The sequence below is a fragment of the Nesoenas mayeri genome (genome assembly GCF_963082525.1).
Source record: "Nesoenas mayeri genome assembly, chromosome: 18".
Taxonomy (NCBI): Eukaryota; Metazoa; Chordata; class Aves; order Columbiformes; family Columbidae; genus Nesoenas; species Nesoenas mayeri.
This window is the reverse complement of record NC_137566.1, coordinates 9,442,478-9,468,495: the sequence shown is the minus strand read 5'-3', so window position 1 is coordinate 9,468,495 and position 26,018 is coordinate 9,442,478. Positions and strand designations below refer to the sequence as shown.

The following is a 26,018-nucleotide window of genomic DNA, read 5'->3' as shown; positions in this document are numbered from 1 at the left end:
ACCATCTCAGTGTCCAGCAGAGGTTCCGCTGAGTTCGCGTGCCTCAGAGAGCCTGTCCCTCTAGGGCCCCTGTGAGCTTCTCTTCATCCATTTGCTTCTGCTGCTGGTGGATCCGGGCGTAGGAGATGGCATCTCCCCTGCAAGAGAAGGGACAGCATGGAGACATGAGCTCTGGGTGCCCACCATGGTGGGTGCAGCCCCGGCACAGAGTTCTCCCAACTGGGGCCAGGGTCTGTCCGTACTAAGGGATGCCAGGCGTGAAATGAGACTTGCTGGCCCCCTCCAAGCCCAGCTTGTCCCTTCAGAGCTGCTCATCACCCCATCCAACGGCTGCAGAAAGAGGGCTGAGACTGATGAGGCAGCCTAGATTGAGCTCAGAGCTTCAGCAGACCCCAGGATCTTCCCTCACAGGGCTTTGAGATGACGGCAGGGAGACATTCTCCAGCAGCATTTACACCAGGATGCATGGTGAGCACCAGAGGAAAGCACAGCCTCAGGGAGGAAGATTGGGGTGAGGGCTAGAGGTCTACATTCTCCCCCCTCACACCTCCACAAGCAGACTGGTCTCTCTTACTTTTTGCCAAGCGCCGACAGGCCATAGAGCACCCCAGTGGCAAAGGCAATGGCGTTTCCAAAGAGCGTGGTCAGTGTCAGGCTGAGCATCACCGGGAACGCGGCCATCCTGGAAGAGAGAAGCAACCCTCAAATCCAGGCTCTGCTCCCCATGGGATGCAGGGATGCTCGTCCATCGTGACGTGCATCCCAGCATGGTTCCTGGGATGGCTTCACCACCACAACACACCCCAGGAGCATCCTCACCCGCAGTAGAAAGCAGCTTTCTGCCAGGGCCGCAGCTTGTCCGCCCTCGTGGAGACGGCGTTCGCGAACTCGATGAACTGGCAGCAGAAAGGGGCTTCGCACAGGAACAGGACAAAGGCGTTGAGCCTCCAGACAGAACAAACCAGAGTTAATCCTGCCCGTGTGTCCCGGGACGAGGGTCAGCAATGCCCCCCAGATCCTGGAGACCAGCTGCTCCCTGTGCCCAAACACAGGCAGAAGGGGAATGGAGGGGCTGGACCCCACTATGCTCCGTCCCCTCTCCTTGATAATTCCCAAACCCCAGTGCCCCAAACTTATTTTGGATAAGGTACCCCAGTATTTACCTAAAAAGGGGTAGGGAAAGAATAAGAAAGGATATAAATAAAATAAAACAAGCATCTCAACCTGCCCAACAGTGCAACATCTGGCAATTCCCCTGCCTGCAGAGCCCAGTAGACATTTCACTCACACCCACTGCCCCTTGCTCAGCAGTTTCTAATTAACTGAACGTCCTTCCCAGCAGAAAAAAAAAAAGGAAAGGAACTCTGCTCACATCATCCACACACCGGCCGCAATGTTCAGGGGGTTGATGGTGACACAGTTCCAGAGACCAGCGAAGGCACAGGCTGAAAAGCAAAGAGGCTTTCAGTGACCATGAAGACCAACCCAGTGTGCTCATGGGGACAGGGGGGACAGAGCCCATCAGACAGGGCTGGCTGCTCCTTGAGCTCTGCCCTACAACAGGACCTCACAGCCACACCAGCACAACTCCGCTCTCCTGTATTTTGGGCTGTTTTGCAGAGCAGCGGCTGCCCAGAAGAGCCCTTTCCTGGGCCAGCACCTCCAAGCACCATGGAGCAGCCTGTGCAGATCAGTGCAGGAGGGCGGGTGGGAAGGTCTGATGGCCCAAAGAGGAGCCCAGGATGCAGGGGAGGTGGTTTGTTCCCAGCTCCTCCGGACAGGCTTCCTTTTTCTCCAAACTCTTTGTGTCTTAGCATGACACTCACACAAATATTTGACCTGCGTAGAACAGAGTATTTGCCTTTACCTGGAGTCATGTGTGTGGCACTCTGGTTTTTATTTGCTAAAGACTTACTGCTTTGCCTTAGGATGAAAAAAGAGGTCGCAGCAGGCACCTACCTCTGAGTAGCACAGGGAAAGTTCAGCAAAAACATAGTTTGCAGCACCAAGGCACACAGGCAAACAATAAATAAAGCAGAGGTGAACCCAGCCTCAGTCACACAGAGCTGGTTCTGCACTAGAGATGGGTGGAAAAGAGCCAAGTTTGGGTCTTCGCTAATACAAATGGAAGCAGATGCTCAATAAAGCAGAGCCCAAAATAGCCCCAGCACTCCCGGTTCTGTAACACAAGGAGAGGACCGAGGCAGCCGTGGCCAAGCCCAGGCAGCGTGTGCCTCCTTCCTGCCTCATTAAACTTGCAGAGCGTTCCCGGCACTTGATACGGGCCCTTTCCTCCACCGATACCGACCGGCTGCCAGCGCTCACCTGGAACCCGAGCACAGGGAGGGCAGCGAGACACGGGCTGAGTCCACCATAAACAACATCGCCCTGCGAAACTCCAGCTGAAATTATACAGCTCTCAGACACAGCCTTGGGGATGATGAAGAGCAGCAGAGTCCATCTCTGAGAATGGGACCAGCCCAGGTTCAGGTATTTGAGGTGTCTGCTCGTGTTTAGCTCAGGGGATCCCTGAGCAGGGCTGCTGTGAGCAGTCCTGACCTTCAAAAGCCTGGCACATGATTGCAAGGTTCCTTTTAAGCACTCACTGCTGAATCCTCAAAGTTCCCTTAAGAATAGTTGTCCTTATTTACCGGGCTGGGAAACACAACCGTGAGCCTATGACAGGACCCATCTAAGGTCACCTCACAAACAAGTGACACTCTGGTTTTAGGAAACAACCAAACGATTATTTTTAAAGGCACCTAGGACAATTCCACAGGACCCAAAATCCTTCAGAGTATCCTGCAAGAACAAGATCAACCAGAGGAGATGTTACTGTCAATGCTCCAAGGACATTTCTCATCCTCCCATTGCAGTGGGACCAGTTTCAGTGTCCCCACACCACAGGGGCAAACTGAGGCACTGGGGTGGGATAATCTACTCATGGTCACACATGCAAAGAGCTGGAAAAGCGATGGCAAGTGGGATTGCTGGGAGCAGCAGGCAGCACGGATTGCAGGGCACAACACCGAGGCTTCTATTATAATTCCTCTCTGTGACCAACGAACCCTTGGATGTGATGGAAGAGGCACTCCAGGGAAGCACCACAGGCTTGTGACACTTGCTCTCTCCCAGGAAAGCACGCTTCTAAAAATAATGCTAAATGACTTTCTGGCACTTCATAAGTAATAGGACAGAAAAAAGCAGCTGCATCTCTACCCCCAAAACACAGCTGGGGCACAACCCTCCCTTGCTGAACAGCCTGGCGGAGAGCAGAGGTCCAAGAGGTTCACAGCTACAAAACTGGTCTCTGCCACAAAACAGGGAGAAGCAGAATGTTACTTCCCAAGCAGGTTTTTTGCCTTACTTTTTTTTTAAATCTTTCTAACCAGTTGTTTGGTTTGGGGTTTTTTTTGTTTGGTAGGGGGGGTTTGGTTTTTTTGTTTGTTTCTATGGTCAGAGTTCTGGTTTGGTTCTGTCCTCAAACACCTCAAACAACCCTTGAGCACCCAGCACCCCCACAGCAGCCCCAGCCAAGCCCCACCCTGGTTGCCAATGGACTAATGACCCAGGAAGCCGGGGCTGAGCCAGCCCCATGTCAGCACCAGCACTAGCCAGCGGGAAAGGAGGCAAAGGGTTATAATTGCAGGAACTCTGCACTGGGTGGTGGTTGCCAACAGCCACAGAGATAACGATTCCATGACCTTCAGTCTCCTCTGCAGAGCAGCAAAGCAGCCTGGTGCACCCTTGTCCTGCCCAGACGGGATCTGTAGCTAAAAGGGGACAAAGCTGCCAACCCAGACACTTCTTTTTGTAAAGCAGGGGCCTCACAATTGGTTTAAAATGTAGATAATGCTCAATGGCACGTAAGCTATGGAAGACAGACAGTTCTGCCATTTGTTTGAGCGCTGTCCCATCCCGAATCCCTGAGGTAGCACAAATAACTGGGAGCTAAAATGGCAGGGGGGAGAACACCATCCCCACAAAGGCTCTATTCATTTCAAGCAGCTGGTCACCCTCCTCAACACACGCCTATTTTTGCTCCTAGAGCATTTTACAAAAGCCACAGACTCTCTTCGTTCTTTTACAAACAGGAACATGAGGGAGAGAAGGGACTTGGCCAAGGTCATAAGAGCCAGAAGCAGATACCGAACTGTGTTTGTCTTGTTCCTGCTCCAGCCCCTGGACCTTTCTGGCTGAACTAAGTCGTGGGCTGCAGGTGTTCACTTGTGGTAGACGTTGTCTGCCAGTCTCATCTCCCCTAATGAAATTTCTCTTCCTTTCTACAGGGATTTTTTCTTTCTGTAAGAAATAACCCAGCCCTGTAGCAGGAGCACAATCCAGCTGCTCAAAATCCTTATAGATTATTTCTGTTTTTCCATAGCAAGCTCTGAAAATAGCAGCCAACTCCAGCCTTGCTGTGTTATTAGTCACCCCTTTTCCAAACCATCCACCTTCAACAAGGTGATGCTGAACAAGGAGTGTTTTGAAGAGGGTGTTACTGGCACGGGACATTGGAGGGATCCTCTTGTTTCCCTGTGTCTTGTTTCCCTGTTCATAACAGAAGTTGTATCTCACGCTGCTTCATTTTCTGCCTGACAAACCTGGTGAAGGGACACTGTCAGGGCTACAGAACAAGCTGTCCAATTCCCCAAATCATCGGAACCTGGCTCTTCTTCCAAAAGTTGCTTCTCACAGACTCACCCAAATACATAAAACTCTCAGCCTTCCTTTAAAACAAGTCATGAGTTCTCTGAGCTGTGAATAAAAAGGTTGGGAAAACGATCCTAATATAATTCAGCTGCTTTGAAACACGAAGACAAAGAAAAAATACGCCTTCAGAGACTTGCACTGCTTTCAGGCTGCTCTAGCACAAGGTGGGCAACACCACCAACGTGACCCAAAACCCATCTTCACCCTCCATCCGCGTTCCCCTGAGCTCTGCATGGACCAAAGCCACACCAAAAGCACCAATGCTCCAGCTACATCCCCCGGCCCATGGCAAAGGTGCTGCTACGCTAAAGCCGGACCTGGGACCTGCGCTGAAGACACGTCCCAGCTGCTCTCCTGGCCACCTGCCCGGACCAGAAGCGCGGGGCCCTCAGGCAGAGCATGGCGAGGCCAAGGTGTTTTACCCCGTAAGAACAGCCCTACCAAGTCTTTCACACCTCCAGAATTTCAGCACTTAAGACGTAAAATGGTGAGAGCGGTATGCATTTCACCAGCTCGGCCAAAAAGGGTTGTGAGGAGCCTGACCAACGATACAGAATCGGCTGCAAAAATGCCGTGGGCTTGTGCAGTCGAGTCCTGAGGCAAAAGCCAGGCATGGGAAAGGGGCAGGGAGGGGGAATCAGATGGAACGCTACAGCCGAGGGAATAAATCAGGGCTGACTGCATTGGCTGAGAAATACTCTTGTTTTACTAAAAGTCGCAGACCTGAAGCAGAAGAAATTCTCCATCCTGTGCTCTGCAGGAGATCAGACTAAGCGGTCATAACAGTCCCTCCTGCTTTTAAGAGCTATTAATCTCCCCACAAAATGTAGCAAAACAGCACTACAGGACAGGCTGATTTCTGGCAAAGTTGCAAAGACTCTTTCCCTGGGAAAATTTTTTTCAGCAGCAGGTAATTCATTGCGCAGCCAACACGCTTTGCCGTATGCCGGCTCCCTTCTTCTGTGCGTCCAAGACTAAACCCCTTAAAAACACATAACACAAACCGAGTCCATTATTCACCTTCAAAAAAACCCACCGTAACAGCACAGGCAGGCCCTCTGCAATCAGCAACAGGAGTAACGGGAAACACGCTCCCGCATTCAGAATGGCAAAGAAAATAAGTTGCAGGAACACAGAAACACCCGACAGGCAAATAGGATGAACCAAACCCCTTGGCCCCAGTTCAAGCCCTGCACCTGACCCTGCTGAGCACCCCGAACCTGGCGTTTGCAATAAAATCATTGTCTGGTTTATCTGCCCACAGCCCTCCCGTGGGACCAGGGGCTCGGCCGCTGCTCCCATCCCTTCCAGGGAGCTCTGGATACGAGAAAGAAGTCGAGGATTTGCCGATCCCCCCATGCCGCCCCTTCTCCCAGGTGCCGGAGTTCAGCAAGTTTGGGGAGCACGAAGCCCATCCCTCGTGTGCGGCTAAAACCACCCAAACTTCAGGCACCTCCACGACTCTTCAACCTGCCCGAAACACAGCGAACAGATGTCTAGAGCAGACACAAACCCATAACCCCAAATGAGCGTTTTGTGGCGCATCCCCCCTGCACAAACGTGACCCCAACAAGAGGCAGAACCCCTGATACGCACTTTTGCATGCACGAGCGGCATCGAGAGGGACCCTTTGGCTGCAAGGGAATGGGGATACTTACACAGGCCCCCGAGGACCCCGGCAATCCTGCAGAGCCACCTGTACCACCAGGTCATGCCATCATCGGTGGAGGGAGCCGCTGGCTCAGGGGCTGCTGCTGGGAACTGCTCATCCTGAGAGCTCATGGCCCCCCTGCTCCCAGGGGGTCAGGGGGCAGCACCCCACAATACCCCCCCAGGTGAGACCCCCCCCCGTGTCCCCCTAAACCCAGCCGTGCAGCTGCTCCCCCATGCAGGGCCTGGCCCCCCGCAGCCCCCCCAGGGCTGACAATGGAGGGTCTGTGCCTGCAGTGGCGATGCCAGCGGAGCAGCCTCCACGTCTGCCTGCGTATTGCATTGTGGGTCCCCCCCTGCAGCAGGCAGGGCTTTGATGTCACCCGCATTAAAAGGCGGGTGGGCAGAGCCCGTTCTGTACATATTCATAAGCAGCTGCGCAGACACGGAATCTGGGGTTCACGGGGGCTTGGGGTCCCGCTGCCCCCGGTGAACGATGCGGTGCCATTATCCGGTGTGTGCTCAATAAGTGTGAATTTTTGCATTAACATGAATTGAACACTATTACAAAATTCTGCCCTCAAAATGAGGGAAACACTCCCTTTAATCTGGACGGAATCAGGTTTTCTCCCATGGAAACGAGCACAGAAGCAGGACTTTGCAAGGCAGAGGTGTCCCAGTTGGCAACCTGTTATCCAAACAAATGGTACAGGGAAACAGCCTCAATTCTCTTAAATTATTAGGTTGGTGCAAAAGTAATTGCGGTTTCAGACATAGTTTAGCACTAGATTTAGGTTATGGTTGGACTCAATGATCTTAAGGGTCTCTTCCAACCAAAATTACTCTAACTATTGCTATTATCTTTCAGATATATTTAGATTATAAGCCTTTGTTAAATACTCCAGCTTTTTTGCAACATGGTTTATACCATTTAACATTGTATGTCTCTGTTTAATCAACAGGGCTACCCTAAAACACCCTGAGAGCAAAGTAAATGTAAGATAGATAAACATACTTTTTAAAAAAGCATAAGATAATACACATATTTTAAAAACATATTTTTAAAAGGATGGCAAACACAAGCAAGCGTTTTTGATATGCGTCCACTGGCTAAAAACCTTCCTAGCCACAGATACTCTTTTGAATCAGCTTACAAACCTAAAACAATACCAAAAAAATGCAATGCAGTATAAATAATAATATATGCAATATAAATAATAATATATATAATATAAATAATATTAATATGAAGACAACAGCTGCATTTTTTGCAAATTAACATGGAGATACAGTCAGTAAGCAGAGCCTTGTCTCCACAGACTGGGAACTCTGCATAGCTGATCTGGAACAATATTTAACAGTGAGACCTGGGATCCATAGCAGAGTGGGAAGACAGATCCCATCTGCTAAAAGGTTACAAAAAAAGGATTAAGAAAAGGATGTCTTTTCATTAACATCTCCTGTTAGACAGGAAATGAAGGCCCGGTGCCTGCATCACCCACGCACCGCACCAGGATACCTGATATAACCAGCTCCTCGAGGATCTCGCTTCAAGAATCTACTTTCTAGCCCTTCCAGAAATGGAATGTAAATCTGGAGGCTGGTAAGCAAAAAACTCCAGGCTTAACCAGAACATTGAAAAAAAAAATTAAAATTAAAATTAAAATTAAAATTAAAAAAAAGCACACACTACTAGGATGACAGAAAAAAATATAAGATTTTGTGGTTGTAAAAAAGATGTCAGAGAATTCGACTGAAAGAAAGCAGAAGCAGGGTTAAAACTGCTCAGGCAGAACCATTTATTGAATCCAGCGTGAAGAGCAAGGGCAGATGTGTCCAGCCAGGCTCCAGGTGCGGAAAAGACCCCTTAAGCAGTATATTGTGATTTTGAGGAGGATGATAGATTTGGACCAAAGCACGGTGCAATGTTCAAGATATTAAATGCTCAATATATTAAAAAAAAAAAAAACAAACCACCTTAAAAATGTATTTAAATCAAACATGACTATTTGTCACTGCTCTAAAATACCTCTTCCTGCTACAACTTGTATCATGCAGTCTCAACAATCTCTCACTGCACAGTTCCTGTGAGATGAAGATACAAGCAGATTAATAGCACAGCTACTGTTACTATCTGTGTAAATAAGTCTTGGCACTAAACCCATCATTAAGAGACAGAATTACTTTATTTTCCCATAGAAAAGAAGTACTCATATCACCACCATATATAATAGTAGAACCACAGAAGGGGTGGTGGGGAAGTGAACCTCTAGATATCATTTAGACATCAGAGCCAACTGTCACCAGGGCTTGACTGGCTCAGTTGTGCCTTGGTCAGTGTTCAAGGACGGTGGTTCCATCAGCTTTTCTGGGTGACCTCTCCTTGTGCTGCACTACCCTCCTGGGCAAAGAAACTGTCTTGTCCTCATACATCTCTATTCTTCTTGTTCTAGCATTTTTTCCTTGTACACATCTTTGCCTTCTTTATAATATTGCAGAATTTCAACAGGCCTCAGTTTTAAGGGGCATTTCTTTAACAGCTAAACCGTAATTGTGGCTACTTGTGGTATACAGAGGTTTGTAACAGGGCACTGAGTAATTAAATGACTATCCTAAAAGATCACAGTGTATTACAGAAGCAGGACCTTGAGACTTCAGAGTCCAAGTCACTAACTGCAGACACATAAACTGCATTAATACCAATCAACACAGACAGAAAATCTGTATGAGGGCTATTTGCTAAATATTTGGTAGTTACATGTCTTTTACATAACCTTTATAAATACTGAGATCCCAAAGGAATCAGTAGGTATTACTGCTTTTGCTTAATAGATGGGGAAGCATTTGCAAAGAGATTAAATGTGACCTCGAGCAGTGAATGAGCAGCAGTCACTAACTGGCCCACAGCCATACTCAGTGGCCGTGGCCCCTTTTATTTGGGCTCAATAGCATAGTATTCAGCCCAGAAACTGGTTTGGTAATCCTTAATATTCTCATGAAATTCGATTTCAGCTTGGCTTCCTGTTGATTGCCAGAAGAATTGTTGTTTCCCATGGAACACCACCGTCTTCATGGTGCTTACATCGCGGACCTGCATAAAGCAAGACCAAACCATTATATCATAGCAGCCTACAAGTGAGGTACCCACGAAACACTGGGGATTGCAGTTTGGGCACTCAGGGGGAAAATCAGCCCTATAAAAAGTTTAGAAGAAATACAGCAGACGTCGGTAGTGCTCATCCACAGTTACATTAACAGAAATCAGAGCCTGACCCTCTAGGATTTGTGATGGGACTTTGCATCTGGATGCAAATACCTAATGAGGAGGTGGGTCCGTTTCCATCCAAATCATCCCCTTTAGGGTTTTGACTCACCAGGATGTAATTAAAATGTGTCTGGTTGCTCTCATTGCCCAAGTCAATATTTAGGGCACGGATAGCGATGCGATGCCGAGGAGCCACGTTGATGAAGGTCCGACACACTACTTGTCTCTGATCAGGCAATTGCACACGATTCACTATTTCACCGTGGGGACCAAACAGCTGCTTGTCACAGTCTGAGAGTTGGGAAAGGGAGGAGAAGAGAAAATTCTTTAGAGAAGTGTCCAGCATCTCCAAGAAAGAAATCATTTAAATTAAACACAGGCAGAAAAGTTTCTCTAAGGATTTTCATCTGGGAACCTCCGAGCATCAGCAAACACCTGCAGCGGGCTTGCCTTTAAAACAGAGGGGTAGTCCACATGTAATATTCATTCCAAAACTCTTCAAGAAGGGGCTTATTATCTGCTAAAAATGAAGCAAGGTTTCCATAGATTTCCATAGGCAATCATGACCTGTGGAACTCTGTAGGCCTCGTCATGGGTGCCTTAATCTAAAGCCATAGCAAAGCTTTCAGTAAGATACCTTGGTAATATTTTTTAGTTGCAGTTCTGCTGTTGTACTGAAGAATGACCCCATTTCCTGGCAGCGAAACGCGCTGTTTCACAATCACTGTGTTCGTTCTGGAATTTATCAGTGACAAAGGGAGGTTCCTGCAGCCCGTCCGCCACATCATTCGCCCAGAAAATAGCACTATCTCACCTGGAACAGATGAGCACAGGGACTAGAAACATTTTTACTTTAAGTAAAAGGCCACAACCTATCTTACATAGGTCTGGAATCAAGTAATTCCTGCATCTTGTCCCTATCTTATCAAAATCTGTCATGAAAACAGTCTGGTTAACTCATCTGACTGTACTGATTCCAGCAGGAGGCTACACAGAAAGAGTCAAAACAAGCAGTTTCTTTCACCCCATAAACTCATTTCAACCAATATCTATCAACAAAAGAGGTGAGAGTCCATTATGTATGGGAAGGAAAGACATCAATGTCATTTAGCCCTACCTGGCAAAGACTTGGTGGGACAGAAAAACTTGTAAAGTCATTGCAGAGGTTACACAGGTTCCAAGGCAACAAGAACCGTTCAGGACACCAAAAGCACACGGGCAAATGAGGTGCAGGTTTCCCAAAAGGGCCAGTTTCGTCCCCAGCACACCCTGGGTGGTACCTGCGCTGCAGTTGAGGGAGCTCTCCAGGACACGGAGCGTTATCTCCTCCCCAAGGGGACGTCCGATGGCCACCGTGCAGTCGCTGCTCTCGACACCCGTCATGTTGATGACCCCGGTGGCATTAAGAAAGAGCTTTCCACAGACACCTGCACAGCAGACACAGATGAGAAACACTTCCAGAAGGACGCAGAACTGCTGAAACACAGTTCCCATGGCACAGTGAACAAGACAAGTGCCAACAGCATGTTGTCCACATAATACATGGGAAGAGTCAGCTATTGCACCAAGTTGTCCTGAGTCAGAAGAGCTTTGGGAAGCCCACGGAAGGGAGTTTTTGTTCTGAGCTGAGGTAACATGGACAGGTCATGGCTTGCTGGAAGGAACAGCATGGTGTCCCTCCTAACCCATGCTCCTGTCCCCATATGGCAGCAAGGTCACCACAACCCAGCCACACGCAGCAAGCACCATCTCTACGTTTTGGCAGTGTCCTCCTCACCTCCACCGGTCTTTGCCTGTTCCTCAGGCACAACTGGCACAGCAGATGGAGGAAGATCCAGATCCCTGTATCTCGCCTCTTTGGCAGTTGTGGTGGTTGTCGGCAGGGCTGGTGTCACCGTCTGCAGTCCTGCTCCGTGCGACACGGTCCCCATTGCCTGCTCAGGACAGGGCCCTGTGGAGCAGCCGCGTACCACAATGGCCTTGGGGAAGTGCCTGCAGAAGACGGGGTTCACCTGCTTACGGGTTAGCGGGTTGAGGCAGAAATCCTGCCGTGTCTGAATGCCATTCCCACACGAAGTTGAACACTGCAGAGGAAGAAACCCACAGGCCTTTTTACACGTGTTTCAGTTGATGTTTATAAATAAATACATTTATTGGCATGATCCAAGGGGCTGATCTTTTGTTCACTGATGCTGTTCTGTCACTTGGCCTTTTAGTGCTCTGATGGCCCACCTCCCAGAGGATCTTCCAAACTATATCTTTGAATTATGGAACCACTTCCCAAAACCTCCAAAAATATCTGCATTCCAGAAGAAATCATGTCAAGGACCATCTTCAAACTGCGGCCAAAACCTGAGCTGAGAAGCATGAGAAGCAAACCTACGCCTGCTAAACATTGGACAGTGGAAAGGATAGAAAACACATCCCTAGAAACAGTTTAGCATTTCTGTGGGAAGTAAATGCACAAGGTGGAGGTGGTATTTCTCCACTGCCTGCCTTAGGGAAGTGAACGGGAATAAAACCACTGCACTAGACACCAAGTGCTGCATCTGAACAGGAGGAGGTACCTCTGTCCACTCGCTAAAGCTCCATTCATAAGAGCACATTCGGATGACACAGGGGACACTGGTAAGGGGCTTCTCTGCCACAGGACACAAACGCTCCTCCAGCAACATCTCCTTGCCTTGGTGAATCTGCACACAGGTGACCAGCTGAACAGCTAAGCCAAGCCCACAGCTGGAGGAACAGGGGCCAGCTGGAGTTACCTTCCATCTGACAGAGGACAAGGAGGAGAAAAATCAAGTTAGTGATGAATCCCCACCCTCTACTGCCTCTCACTGCAGAAAACGCACTGCAGCTCCCTCATCCTTCCCCCCTTCTGCTTCTCAGCAGCTTTCTTCACCCCTCAGACACTTTGCTTCCTACAGTACTTACAAGACAGCTGGCAAATGTGTCACTACCTTTTGCAGTTATGGATTTGTTTCTGCTTCCCCAAGGTAATGAGGGATCAAGAGTTTTCCAGCTTTCCCCTGGACTCAAACTCCAAAGACTTCACTTAGTTCTGCCTGGGAATATACCAGCCCAGGAAAGACTCTCAGCTAGTTTGCCAAGCATGGATCAGTGCTACTGTTTTTGCAGCTGGCTGTGCTTTCAAAGCAGAGGAGAGGAAGATAACATCCTCAGAGTAGCTTGACCCCTACTTTACCACGTCCCTGGAGACAGAGAGAGGAAGGAAAGGCCTCTCAGTGCCCCCTCGTCTCCTGGTAACTGCCTTACCTTGGCGGGCAGGGTCTGAGATCGCAGATTTCCATCCTGCTCTCCGGCTTTGGCACTGGATGACAGTTTTCTTCTTGGGTTTCTTCTTTGGTGTCAAAAGCCACACATACGTACTGTAGCTGCCTCTCACCTAGGATGGGAAGAGATATTACTGCATGGCACGTGTGCAAGGGTTGGAAAATTATCATTGTGGGTCCCTTCCAACTGAGGACGTTCTATGAAAATAAGCCAAGCGGTGCCAGCTGCACCTGTGTGTGCAGAACAAGCAAACTCTGCCCAAGCCCCAGGCACGCTTAATGCACTCATCCCCACAACTGGAACACATTTTGCTTTACCCAAATTATCTATGTGGGGAAAATGACATATTTGGGAATACAGCCTTTCTAGAAACACACAAATCCCTTATTTCTGATACAACTTTTCCTCAAGAGTTTTAAAGTGACTTTCCAAGATGAACAACCCCGAAGATCAGAAGTTTAACAGATAATCTGCTGACAAAATTGGAAGATCGCTCTAAACTGGCCGCTCGCAAGAGCAAGGATATGAATCGCAATTTGGTCCAAATTACTTCTGTGATCTTGATGTCTCACTGATGAGGGGCAGGTTGCTGAACATAAGTCCTAGCAGCCAGCCATTTTTAGACGATGTTCTGCAGAACTAATCACATAATATCATCTCACAACCTTTGTACCCAGAGAGCAGCGTGCCAATGTCCTCCAAGGGATCATCAACATCCACAACTACACTGGGGTACTGGGAGAGAAACTGCAGACTTGTAGTGCCTGTGGCACACAAGAACTGAAATATTCATGAACTACAGCTCTAAACAAGATTTTTAACAATATTGAACCTAACGGGCAAAGCAGGTGAAAATCCAGCTTAAAAAATTTACAAGCAAAGCTGTAATGAGTCTCCTTTGCAGTGAATGAGCTCCCACAAAGAGAGACCAGCATTCCTGCACCTCGAAGAGCATAAGCCTGAGAAGCAAATGTCAAGAATCAATCAGCAATGTTATCTTTTCACTCCTCTCCTTGTTTTCAAATAATGTCTGTTGGCAAGAAGGGCCTGAGCATCACTTGGAGCTCACGATGCAATTTCAGCTCAGATTTTCAACTTTCTGTTATTTTAAGTCCCAGATTATTTCCCCTTTGACTGCATTAGTTGGGAGGCCCTAGAGTGTTTCAAGTTCTTTACTTCAGGCTTTCGGCAACCGGTTCACCTGAGGAATCTGCTGGAGAAAAGCTCTCCAGACATAACTAGTCCTATAGCTTGACTTCCATAAGTATTCATTAATGTATTTTCTCAATCCTTGTCATAAAAATCTTGAGAGGCTTGCGAGTGTCATCTGTATTATCTGGTAAACAAGATGTCAGACCGTCTACCAGAGTGATCTGTCACAATCTGCATTACAGTTTCTTCAGGGAGACAGAAAGGATTAGCCATGGCACAGGAATAGAATTCTAAGAAGGAAGTTTCATAATTAGCTCTGAGGCTTTAGTTAGACACCACTTTGGTCTCAGACTTTTGATGTTTAGCCAACTTCAAATTACAGTCTTCAATAACTGAAACATCTGACAAAATTATTTAGTCTTAAAACCAAAAGTTCAGTTAAACCCTATTTAAAAATCCTCTTCACGATCAAACATTTTCACTATCATTTTGATGATTCAGCTCATTTGCTGGTTTGCTAATTTAATTCAACAGCTGTACCACGCTTTTCTTTGGTTCAGTTTAACACTGTTAACTGCAGCTCACTTTCAGCAATTTGCTATTAAATTCAGCCCAGTTGTTTAATAAGTTCTAACCAAGTATCTATTATTGATGACACATTTCTCTCAGTCAGCCCAGAAGAGCCCGTGGGGTCAGGATCTTGGTGACTACCAGCCAGCATAACTAGAATTACTTTTCACAGAGATCTGGGCAGAAAGACTGAGTATTGCAGCCTCACCTTCCCCACAGGTCACCGAACACGGCCCCCGCTGAGGAATCCACACATAGGTCAGATTCTCTTTGGGGACAAAGTAGCTGAAGGTGATGTCTGGGTTGGTGGCATTGCCATATTCTTTTGCATACCTTCGATAGACCTGGGGAAGGAAAAAGTTGTGGTCAATGCACAAATCAACTCTGACTCATTTCTTAGGATGGAGATAAGAGAAGCTGGTCCCCCTTTTCCATCCAGCCCTGAACCTCAATGCTATGACCCTCAGTTCTTGCCAGGTGCACTCAGAGTACTCACTGCGAATTCTGCGCACAGAGCACTGACAAAAAGATTAAGCCAAGGGAAAGGTTTAAGTCAGTAAGCTCATCTCCCAGACCTGCAGAAGGCCTGTAGGCAGCCAACCCTCAGCCCTTCCCAAGAAGAGCAACACTCTTAGTGAACACCATCTCCAGTGGCCCTGGACAACACCTGGATTCTGCACCGCAGCAGAGCTACTCAAACTCAGCCTGGCCAGTCCCGACTGGCCCATTTCCAACTCTGCTATTTGAATTTACCTGTATTTCAATTTCTTCTTGAGTTGGCCCATCCACATGGATTTCCTCCAGGCTTGGCAGGTTGTCCTCGGTGAGAAACACTTTGTATATGATCTGGATGTCTTCCAGAACTGACGGGTAGGTGACATTCTGGGAGATTTTTCCTTTTCCAGCCACCACATACTCTTCTTTCATCTTAACAGCTAGAGGAGCAAAAGCAGCAGTGAGGTTAAGAGATAACATGTGCTCACCAGAATACCCCGGTGCTGGCAGCTACAGACTCCCTGTTTGCTAGAAACCAGTTTGATATAAGTCAAGCCTCCCAAAGACCATGGCGTCCATCACTTCCCATTGGAAAGCATCCCACAAACAAATTGCAATATCAAGAAATTTCCTCCCACGTTCCATTTTCGTGTTTTCACAAGCTGTTTTAGCCCTGCCTTATTGTCCTTCCTCTCCTTTTCATTCAACTCACCCAAATGTGTGAAGAGTGGTCTCCGATTGGTAACATGGACCAAGGTGGTGTTGTAAGGCAGGGAGAGAAATGTAACGTACTCTGGAAGGATGGAAAGAAAAGGTTATACAGCTAATATAAAAAAATTAAGGATGTGACAGCTATGACCAGCAGGCTAAATTCACACTGACCTTAGCTCTATCAGCTTGGTGTGATTACACAAATAAAACTGAACCCAATTCTGTGTCCTGTTCTCCTCTTTCTCTTGTTCTTTTTATTTTCCCTGCTAGTATCTATATGTGATTCTGCAAGGGCCAGATCAGTTCCCAGACGGATGTTTAACATCTCAGGAAGCATCTGACACTGTCCTCAGCTCTCAATCATTTGCTGGATTTCCCAAGTGATTACATTTCTGGTCCGTGTCCAGAGAACTATGACCAAAACTCTTCCTGCACAACAGCTACCTCCCCGCTACAGCTCTTGGCTGCCTTCTCTGTTGCCTACCCAAGCTCCATCACCATATCCTCCACCAAATAAAATCAAGCAGGAGCAGAAACAAGAAGTCACATACAGAAGATTAAGAACGCTGAATACACGTACAAGTATGCAGGATATAAACAGCACCGTAATGTTGAGCCTGAGGGCGAGGACCACACACCTTTAGCTTTTCCTTCTGTGTAAGATCCGCTCACTTTGGTGCAAGTGGTATTATCACCCCCACACACCCTGCAAGAGTCCATTATCTTCTTGGAATCCATCTGGCCATCACAGCCGAATGCCTGAGCAGAGGAGAGTCTGTCAAGAACTTGCCTATTCCGAGAGGAAAACAAGTGAATCAAAGCAATATTGCCTGAATTCCTCAAACCACCTTTTTCATTTGTAATTAAATTAGATAGACGAAGATGCATTTGTACCTAGACCTACCACTGCACAGCAGTTTTAGGTGAGAGCACAAGTTTCATTAATTGTCTGGCAATTTCTTTCCCATAAGAAGCAGCCCAAAAAGTTTTCTCCTGTGACCTAAACCAAAAGCTCTGCACTCCCTCTCTTCTACAGACTCTTTCTGGAGGGGGAGCCAAAAAAATGCCCAGGAGAACTTTAAACATGAATGGCAGGTTCGAAAGGAATCTTTAGCTCCCTAAGCCCCAAACCCAAACCTCGCTCACATCCTTCAGCCTGGCCTTCAATCCCATGGAGCTCAGAGAAGAGATTCTATCCTCATTCCCACGAACAAGACTGATTTACACAAAGCTACAGGAGGATCTCAGCAGGCTTAGCGGCAAAACATGTGCAACTGCTGAATTTATGCTAGAGGCACTGATCCCAGGCTTTGGATGCTGCCATAACATACATATTTATCACAGAACAGCGGCAATCAGAACAGCTTATGCCTACACCCTCTGCTGTTCATTAGGTGGAAATGCATTACAAAGCATTGTGAACACCAGGATAATGAGAAAACCATAAAATTTTAAAAGTGTATTCTGGGAACATAAAGAAACAACAGAAAACATGCAACCAGGTCAGCATTGAGCAGTTACTAAAATGCAGACAGTGCGGGGGAGTTTTATTCACGTTCATCATGCCTTCACGTTCAAATGCCTTTCTCACGTCCAATCCAGAAAAAAAACCCGAAAGTTTTGATTCATGATGATTCAACAATCAGTTTGTCAACTTACAATTCCCAGGTTTTACTCCTTGTTTTGCCACTGCCCCGGTGTGCTCAAATCACGGAACTTTTCTCCAACAGAGTCAGAATTTTGTAGGGCTATTTATACCATGCAAAGTGAACGGCTAATGATGTCTCCTCAGCAAACACATAAACCAATTGCTTCTTGAAGCAGGGATGAATAGCCTTATGTACTTACTGCATAATTAGCAGGGTGCCTTATCTGGAGGGCATTGGCATTGGATGCACTGACAGAACAGTAGATTGGTTGGACTCCATCCAATAAGCTAAGAACAAAACTCTCTTCTTTTAAGACAAGCTCGCTCTGCTGTTTGCGACACTGTTTTCTTTTCCCCTGCTTTAAGCAAACTGATTCCTTTGGGGCAGTTGATGTGTCAGAGGTTCACCTGGATTCACCAGTCACTTACTCTGCAGGTTCCGGTTACACACAGATTGAAAGCCCCGCGGCGCTCGGACTCATCCTGCTCACATCTCGTTCCATCAATGAAACTGCCCTCGCGGCTCACCATAAATTCGTTCCCAACAGCCCTGCACATGTGCTTGCACAGCATGTCCCCTGGAGGAGGCAGGAGAAGAAAGGAGTTTCACTCTTTCAGAAAGGCACGGGCTGACCGTTAAACAATGGGAAGAAATCAAAAGGAACTGACAAAAAGTTTATCTAGGTTTCACGTGAAAAATAATCAATGCAATAGCTTTTTGGCATCGAAGTGCAGACAGGTCCATTTTCACAGGGAAACCACGGTTTCTCAGCCCGTCCTTACCTTTGGCAAAGCCAACAGCAGAAGTCCAGTTATAAAAGGATGGTTCTTCTCCAGTGAGATACAGCGGCTTTAAATTTGTTGCTGCACATTGTTCAGCCATAAAGTCCTGCTGGGTCATTGAACAGGCCTATATCCCAGAGAGAAGCATATGGGTAGCGAAAGGCAGTTACTGAGCACAGAATCCCAAAAGCATTTTACCCATTAGCTAAAGGCAGGAAATGGTGTCTGATAAGTAAAACATCAAAACAACTGCGAATAAAGAAAACCAATTTAAAGGAAGGCTGCGGGATACGCAGAGAATTGTGTTTGGAAGCTGATATCTGTGCTATTTATACAAAATAAATGGATAAGGGAAATAGGAACAATATAAGAATGTCCCTCTGAAGAAAACTATCATTAAGTGTGTCACTATTTTCTCAGTGTCTGTCCTGTTGTGAAGGCATAGAGAAAATGCTTCATTACACATGAACAATGCGATTGAATAATCCTGCTGTCTTTAGACACAGTGGGACAAACGCCTCTCCTGTTGTCAGACAGACGGAGGCTGCACGCCACATCTTTAGTCCTCCTTCCCAGAGCAGTCAGCTGTGAGAAGCGCGGTCCCAAACCACACTGCTCTCCAAGGGCTAAACAGCACTAAGAAAACAAGCTCAGAAGATGTGATGAGCTCCACTACCTGAGTATTGCACATCTCCACCTGGATGCTGGCGCCACGGCATTCCTGCCCCCCAAAAGCAGGCCTGGAGATGACAGGAAAAGAGAAGAACTCAGAGGCAGGTTTGTCCCAAGCAAAGAGCAGGACTCAATCAGCCACGAGGCACCGCCATCTCCCCAGCCCTCACCTGGGGTTGTTGCAGAACCGCTGCCGCAGCACAACTCCACCTCCGCAGCTGCGGGAGCAGGAGGAGAAGGGGCTCCAGACCGACCACTGCCCATGGACGACAGCCATGGGGTTCAGTTCTTCCAGAGAGCTGCACTGGCCCTTGGAGCACCACTAAGACAAAGAACATAGAAAATTGGCAGCAGGAACCAGAGTGAACCCAGCAGGGCTGGGATCTACAAGGGCGGCACAAGACCCCATCTTTTTGCAGGCCAGACTGTAACAAAGAATCCCAAGATGAATGAGGTACCTTCCCACAAAAGCCTAGCATAGTCCCCTTCCTAATTATGGTCTAACGTGAGGCTGGGGTTAAAACAAAGAGTTGATAGGTCATTTCAGACAGAAAGCCTTGGAGGAGAGCTCAGATATCAGGCTATAGAACTGCAAAGCAACTCCAGAAATGCAGACAAGGTGGAAACAGCAAGATCAGCTGGTACCAGTTTGTGAACTGGAGTCTCTGGCTGAGGGACAGTGAGTCCCCTCCGGCCACCAACGGTGTCTTGCTGTCCAATGAGCTCCACAGCATCCACACCCACTTCTGATCATCAGCCTCCTTACCTTGTTGATTCCACACTCAGTACCATCCAAGAGGGGAACAAGAAGCCGAGTACAGCTGGATTCATCTCCCGGTTGTACGTGGCATGAGAGAACTTCACATACGTCCTGGTGTGACAAGAAAATCAGGGAGTTCAGGGAATCACTTGGGCTCATCAACACCGCAGTCCCAAAAGCTGCTCAGTCTAAATGGCATGTATCACAGACGTTTGGTTTCCCCACAGGTACCCAACGGTGCAAACAAGACCCTTCGTTTCTCCCTCTGTTAGCTGAAGGAATCCAATGAACTACAGCTCCCTAAGACGGGACCTCGCGTAGGTGCACCCAGCACCGCCAGGCCCCAGTTTGGACAGAGGTCTTTGGGTACCGTGCAAACCTTAAAAGGTGATGGAAGCATTTTTTAAAAGCCTTTGAAGGTTTGTTCTTTGCCAAGAAGTCTGTGCCAGGAAAGCACCTTCCATCCCTTTATAATAAAAATGCCCCCAGGTCCCTTTTCCTGAATCTTGGTGCCAGAACATTTCCCTGCTGCCCCTAGCAAGCCAGACAAACCTTCTACCTACAACATTGCTGTCAGCAAAGGTGCACGCTGTGGCAAGGCTCCCAAAGGCTATTTTACACTGCTCATCTGCTCCGTAATACAACCCGGGCTTCCATCCAGGGATGCTGCCGTCCATGTCCGGCAGGTCATTTAAGCAGTTTGTTTGGCCTGTGCTGATAGAAACATAAGAAATATCACTTTCCCAGCTGCGGGCAGTAAGGACAACGACATGTTTGCAAACTTGTGCTGAGTTTCATTTAGGGAGTTGGCTGTTGCTTTCCCAGACAACACATGCTTACTGTGGGCTGTGATGGATTTAGTTGCAGCAGCTGCCTGGAGATTCTCGCAGTTCCCTGCTGCTGAATTCATAACAGAAACCCATTCCTGCTCTTCACCCAGCCAGCTCACAGCCCGCAATGCTTCTTTAAATCTAGATGCTCCGACATTTTAAATAAAATTCTCAGGCTGAGCTAGTGTCTGAGAAGTTCAACACAGCCCAAGCACGTTAGTCACCAACCAAAGTCATTTCCAGATAGCTGAAGCAAAAACTGGGTTTAACCTCAGCAACAGACACAAGTGATAAGAAATACATAACAGTTCCTCGTTTTCCAAGAATGTCCTAATTTATTCCCTGTCATTGCCTGCCCTCTCCCAAGCTCCCAGCACAGGGAAACGCTCCCGCAGGGGCACGTAGACCTGGACCGTTCCCTTACCTGACAAAGGCCAGGAACTCCTCCCGGCTGCACTGCGACCAGGTGAGGTCGATGCTGTTGTGGTTTCCTGCTGACCCCATGATGTACCCACTGCTGCTGCACCGGTTCCCCTCACCGTCATGGGGGATCCCCAGACTGTAAGAGAAGCAGCACAGTCCCCTGAGGAGAAGAAACCTCGAGGCTGGGTTCCCTCAGAGCCTCTCAGAGCAAGGGCTGAGCTCTCCCTGCAGCCTTTCCTTCTACTCCTCTCACAAAGGTTTTATCTCCTCTTTGCAGCTTCTAATTATCACAGAGCATGCGGGAATACAAGAATGGCAAGGAATTCTTTGCAAAAGTTTTGAGTAATCTATAGGAAACCCCCTGTTATGCCAAGAGATCCTTTTCCTTCTGAATCCTGTAAACCGGGGAACATTTTTACCCGTATAAAACATACTGGGCTGCTCTGGGGCTTTCCTGCTGACCTGTGCCCAATCTCGTGGGCTATAGTGATTCCAAGGTCAAAGCCGGTGTCCTGGGTAATAACACAGCTCCAGAAGGAGGAGCAGACTCCCCCTAACTGCGTTACTCCACGTAGCTCCTTGTTCCCATCAGGCAACTCCAAGTCAAACCTAAAGGGAGACAGATACAGAGGAAAGAGCGAAGAACCATTGCAGCCAATAAAGTCAGGTCTAGACATTCAACTGAATTTATTGGCAACTTCCTCATCTAACTTTGCCAGCTACCTAACATTGCTTTTGACACATGGAGCTCCCTGGGGCAAGATCATAGCAGTAGGGTCCCACGAACATCCACTGCTCAAAATTTGTGGTGATTCTTCATTAAAAAGTCCCCATGAGCCAAGACAAGCAGAACAGAATAAAATGACCTAACCCTATTCGCAGAGCAGTATCATCATCATCTCTTTGAGGAAAGAGCCCCAAAACAAAGCCATTACATGTAAGAAAAATTCAGCCTTGACAAATTTAGCCAAGGAGACTGAAAGTCAGACAAAATGTCTGAGTCAGAGCAGCACTAGAAATCTTCCACAGAAAAGACCAGTGGGTCTTCACTTCCAGTTACTGTTTGACTTTTCTGCCCACAACAAGCTGTGGTGGGTTTGGCTGTGCTGGTCAGTGCTTGGGGAACATTCCAGTTCCTTCAGCAACTGAAGACACAGCAGTTCTGACCAACTGCATCACACCAGGGCAGGAGATCAACCCCAAACAGGAGAATCAATCCACTTCGAAAGATCCTGTGATGCTGCTGGAAGAGCTGGTGTAAATCACTGTGTTCACTAGGGTGCCATCAGCCCTGTCCCCATCCCCTCCCAGGGCAGGGGACCCTCAGTACCTGGTGATGTAGAGGACAATGTCAGCGTGCTGGGGGTCAGAGTCATTCTGGGGATTGACCTTCTTGCTCCACTCACAAACGCTGATCAGCGAGGAGGTGATATTTGTGGTGATGTTCACCTCTGCCTAGAGTGAAGGCACATGGTGGCACGTTTCATCCAGCTTCTAGCAACCCCTTGGACAACACTTGAACGTAGTCCTCCCTGCTTACCTCTGGTTCTCTCAAAACCAGCATTTGCATAAGGTGAACCCTGAAATGAGCACCCAGCGAGGCATCTCTCAGCAGCTCTGCCCCCTGTTAAGAGACAGAAAGGATTCAGTAAAGGCGGCACCACAGTGACTCCCACTGCCTGTTCCCCAAAACTGGGCTGTGTTTGCTACAAAGGGAACACACCTGGTAACCATAAAGGGCAATTATAAAATCACAGGGAAGCACAACATTAAAGTATGTGCTACAAATGTAAATAAATCTGTCAACAGATGAGAACTGTTGTTAGACTTGTCAGATATTTCGAAGCAAAGAGAAACCCTGCAGCAAGAACCTGCAGGGAAAACAGTTTCATGGGGTAGGAGAGCGAATGCTAAACACTTTTTTGCAATACGCACACAGAGAAAATGCATAAACAAATTCTTAACAATAGCAAAGGGAGACATTTAGAGAAATTATGTAATAGAAATAAAATGTTGAAATGTGAAATGTAAGATTAATTGAGTGGATCTTGCTCGAACTCACCGAAAGCACCAGGGGCTGGATAAGGCTCTGGTGATAAAGCTCTTGCTACTGTATCTGACATACAACAATATTAGTAATAAAATGAAGAGAGATATTTTCTATATGGGCTTTAAACTACAACCCAAGAGCTTCTAAGATTCACTTTTCCTTGTACAAAGGACAACTTGCCATGTAGTGCCAAGAGAAGCAGAGCGGAACACCCTGCACATGAGCTCCATATGGGGAGCACGTAACCACAACCACCTCAAAAAATGCACCCACAGAGGTACGTCTGCTTGTGACACCACGAGCTCTGACACCGGGACAACAGTCCAAACAGAAAGCTACTCACGATGTTCAGGTTGGCAAGAATATATCGCTCCGTGTCCTCTTTGTGGTACAAGTAAACATCTGGACCTGCTACGACCATCAGCTCCAGATGTTTGACAGCTCCCTCAGCCCTCTTCTGCAGGCGAGAAGGAAACCGCCCTGCTGAGCAGCACAAAGGGATGTGGGGAGATTAAAATGCAAGACAACTTAAAAAGTCCTACAGATCCACTCCCTACAGATCCTGAAGAACTAAAATAACCAGCTGGAAGACCACTCCTCCAGTTGCTTGCTCAGGTTTCCCATTTCTGTTGGTTCCTTTCCCTTGGCAGCATCCTTAATAACACACGCTAACAAAAGAACAAATACCTAAATGAAAACACACTAGTAACACCTCAGTGAGGTGAGGGACATCTATCAAGTATGTTCGTATGTTTGTGGGTGCAGATTTTTCCTTTGAGCTCATTCAACCAATGCCGCTACCAGGAGATGCTTTCCCAAGCAGAACGAACAGGGATTCCTCTCCACGTACGTTACCTCTTGCTGTATTTTCCTCTCTTGAGGCACTTCTGAAGAGAATGTGGGGTCTGGAGAAGCCAAGGTCCTTCAGCAGGGCCAAATCTTTGCTTCTGACAGGCCTGATATGAATCTTTTCCTCATCTGCAATGACGACTCCTTGCTAAAGGAGAGGAAATTCCATCTCTGAGTTATTCCAAATACATTTACTACCAATGGAGAACTGTGTGCCATATCCTTCCTGTTCCTCCTTTGTACTGCTCAGATTTATTAAATGGATGGTTCACACGTGTTCGGTGCATCAAGCTGCAAACACGCAAAGGCTGGAAACGCTTGTGAGAATGAGTTCAGCACATACTCACCAGCTGCCCTTCACAGTACGTGACTCTACACTTCGCCCCAGGAGGCTGCAGAGAATTTCCACCTGCAAAGCAGTTGCCCGAGAATCGCTTCAGTAAGGCAAAGGAAGAGTTCACCACTTGCTTGCTCACAAAGGAAGAGGAAAGGAGGGCATGGTCCTCAAGAAACTCAAAGGTGTAGAGTTCTCCCCAGGCCTCAATGGAGCAATGTTGAACGCGACAGGACGTCAGCCCATTCTGCTCTTCTTTACAAGGGCAAGTTGGCTCAGCAACAACAAACTCAGGTACTGAAAGAAATGAAATCAGATCAGAACAAGAGGAGCAGTTAAGAGGAATGATGATACACAGGAAACAAATGTAGTGATCTATCTTCCTAGGAAAAAAAATACTCTCTAAATGACAACTGTGGCCTTTCAGGGTCATCACAACAACAGTCAAAGAACTTCTATGCTCTCATATGCTCCAAAGTGAGGATAATCTGATTGGGAACAGACAACAGCTATGAAACTGGCTCCTGATTTATTGGTGTTTTTGCTCTCTCGATAAGGAGAACGGTTCATTTAACAAAGGCTGAGACAGTCTTACTTCCTCAGATGTTCAGTATTACTGAGTGAGAATTATCATAATCCAGACAGGGATGAGCACTAGGTGAGCTCACAAGCAGACAACATCCTCGCTTTAAGGATTTGAGAATTTAAAATGTATCTTTATTCTAAACTACCATCAATCCAGACCCAGAATATCAGTCTCTCCACGTGTTTATTTAAAACAAAAAAAAAAAAATTATCAAGTGCATTTAAAGCTATTCTTAGTCCAAAGCTGCCCACTCAGAAGACCTGGTTCTGTTAATTCCATAGAAAAATACCAATACGGAGAACAAGGACCGCAGGAGAAATGTGCAAAAAGATTTATCATATCTCCTTCAACAGATGTTAAATACTGACCCAGTTCTTCAACCGCTTTCACACTGAAACACGGATTGCTTCACTGAGTAATGTGAGTCAGAAACGCTAAATGCTTGTCAGATCGAGGTTCATTAATAAGTGTTCTTAGTATTATCGAATGTACAGGATTAGAAATAAACTGACAGACGTGTTCCAAGACCCAAGAAGGAGCCCTGCGTACCATCAGACACTGAGCTGCTTCCAAAATAAGAGAAAACATCTTCTGCATCCAAAGCGCCGAGAAATTTCTGCAAGAAGAAGAATAGCCTCACATTTTTTTAAGAAAAACAAATGGATACAAAACCATCAGTTAACTGAACCTAACCTGGAAGGAACGCCAGCGAACAACTCAACAAGTACCGACGCCAAGTTCTCATGGCTTTATTTTGCGCTAAGCATGGCCTGCACAACAGCCACCCAGAGGAAACAGCTTTATCTTCTTGATTAGTGAGGCTGGATGGAGTCTGGCTTAGAACACGTTGTGTCGTCTCTTCTCTTTTTTTCCTAGAAATTAAAAAAGTCTTCCTGGAAACTGCATTTTCTGGAGGTCAAACTCACCTCTTGGAAAGCCGACGGCCAGCAGAACCCCAAGGGGAGCATCATGAGCGCCCGGAGCGTCAAGCTGACGATCATGCTGGAGGAGTCGCAACCAGCGCTGCGGACTCAGCGCCGGCCCAGGGGTGATTAAGCCGAGTTTTGGCCCGAAGCATCACGTGGAGCGGAAGGGGTCTGAGCAAACAGGGGAGCTGAGGCTCTGGGAGAGGGGCAGCCGGGGGAATGTCCTGCAGCCGGAGGCTTTACAGGAACAGCTGGAGGGAGGGAGGAGGGTTTGCGCAACGTTTGCAGCTTCGCTGCAGCCAAAGAG

The 26,018-nt window shown here is 47.4% G+C and overlaps 2 protein-coding genes across 2 annotated transcripts; both read right to left on the bottom strand.

The window, feature by feature from the left end:
- Window positions 1-43: 43 nt before the first annotated feature.
- CACFD1 (calcium channel flower domain containing 1) lies at window positions 44-6,495 on the bottom strand (the record flags this gene model as incomplete). Its single annotated transcript, XM_080356017.1, has 5 exons — window positions 44-137; window positions 575-682; window positions 820-945; window positions 1,373-1,445; window positions 6,372-6,495. The coding sequence occupies 5 exons, from the start codon at window positions 6,493-6,495 to the stop codon at window positions 44-46; spliced, it is 525 nt and encodes a 174-aa protein (XP_080212143.1).
- Window positions 6,496-9,295: 2,800 nt separating this feature from the next.
- Window positions 9,296-25,786, bottom strand: ADAMTS13 (ADAM metallopeptidase with thrombospondin type 1 motif 13; the record flags this gene model as incomplete). Its single annotated transcript, XM_080355748.1, has 27 exons — window positions 9,296-9,454; window positions 9,738-9,919; window positions 10,266-10,442; window positions 10,909-11,055; window positions 11,406-11,712; window positions 12,196-12,400; window positions 12,905-13,034; window positions 13,585-13,686; window positions 14,853-14,988; window positions 15,398-15,579; window positions 15,852-15,932; window positions 16,489-16,609; window positions 17,928-18,076; window positions 18,282-18,408; window positions 18,958-19,021; window positions 19,124-19,275; window positions 19,720-19,824; window positions 20,277-20,427; window positions 20,968-21,102; window positions 21,429-21,575; window positions 22,297-22,421; window positions 22,507-22,590; window positions 23,360-23,499; window positions 23,872-24,013; window positions 24,213-24,496; window positions 25,335-25,401; window positions 25,712-25,786. 27 exons carry the CDS (start codon window positions 25,784-25,786, stop codon window positions 9,296-9,298), a joined length of 3,876 nt encoding a protein of 1,291 aa, XP_080211874.1.
- Window positions 25,787-26,018: the final 232 nt, after the last annotated feature.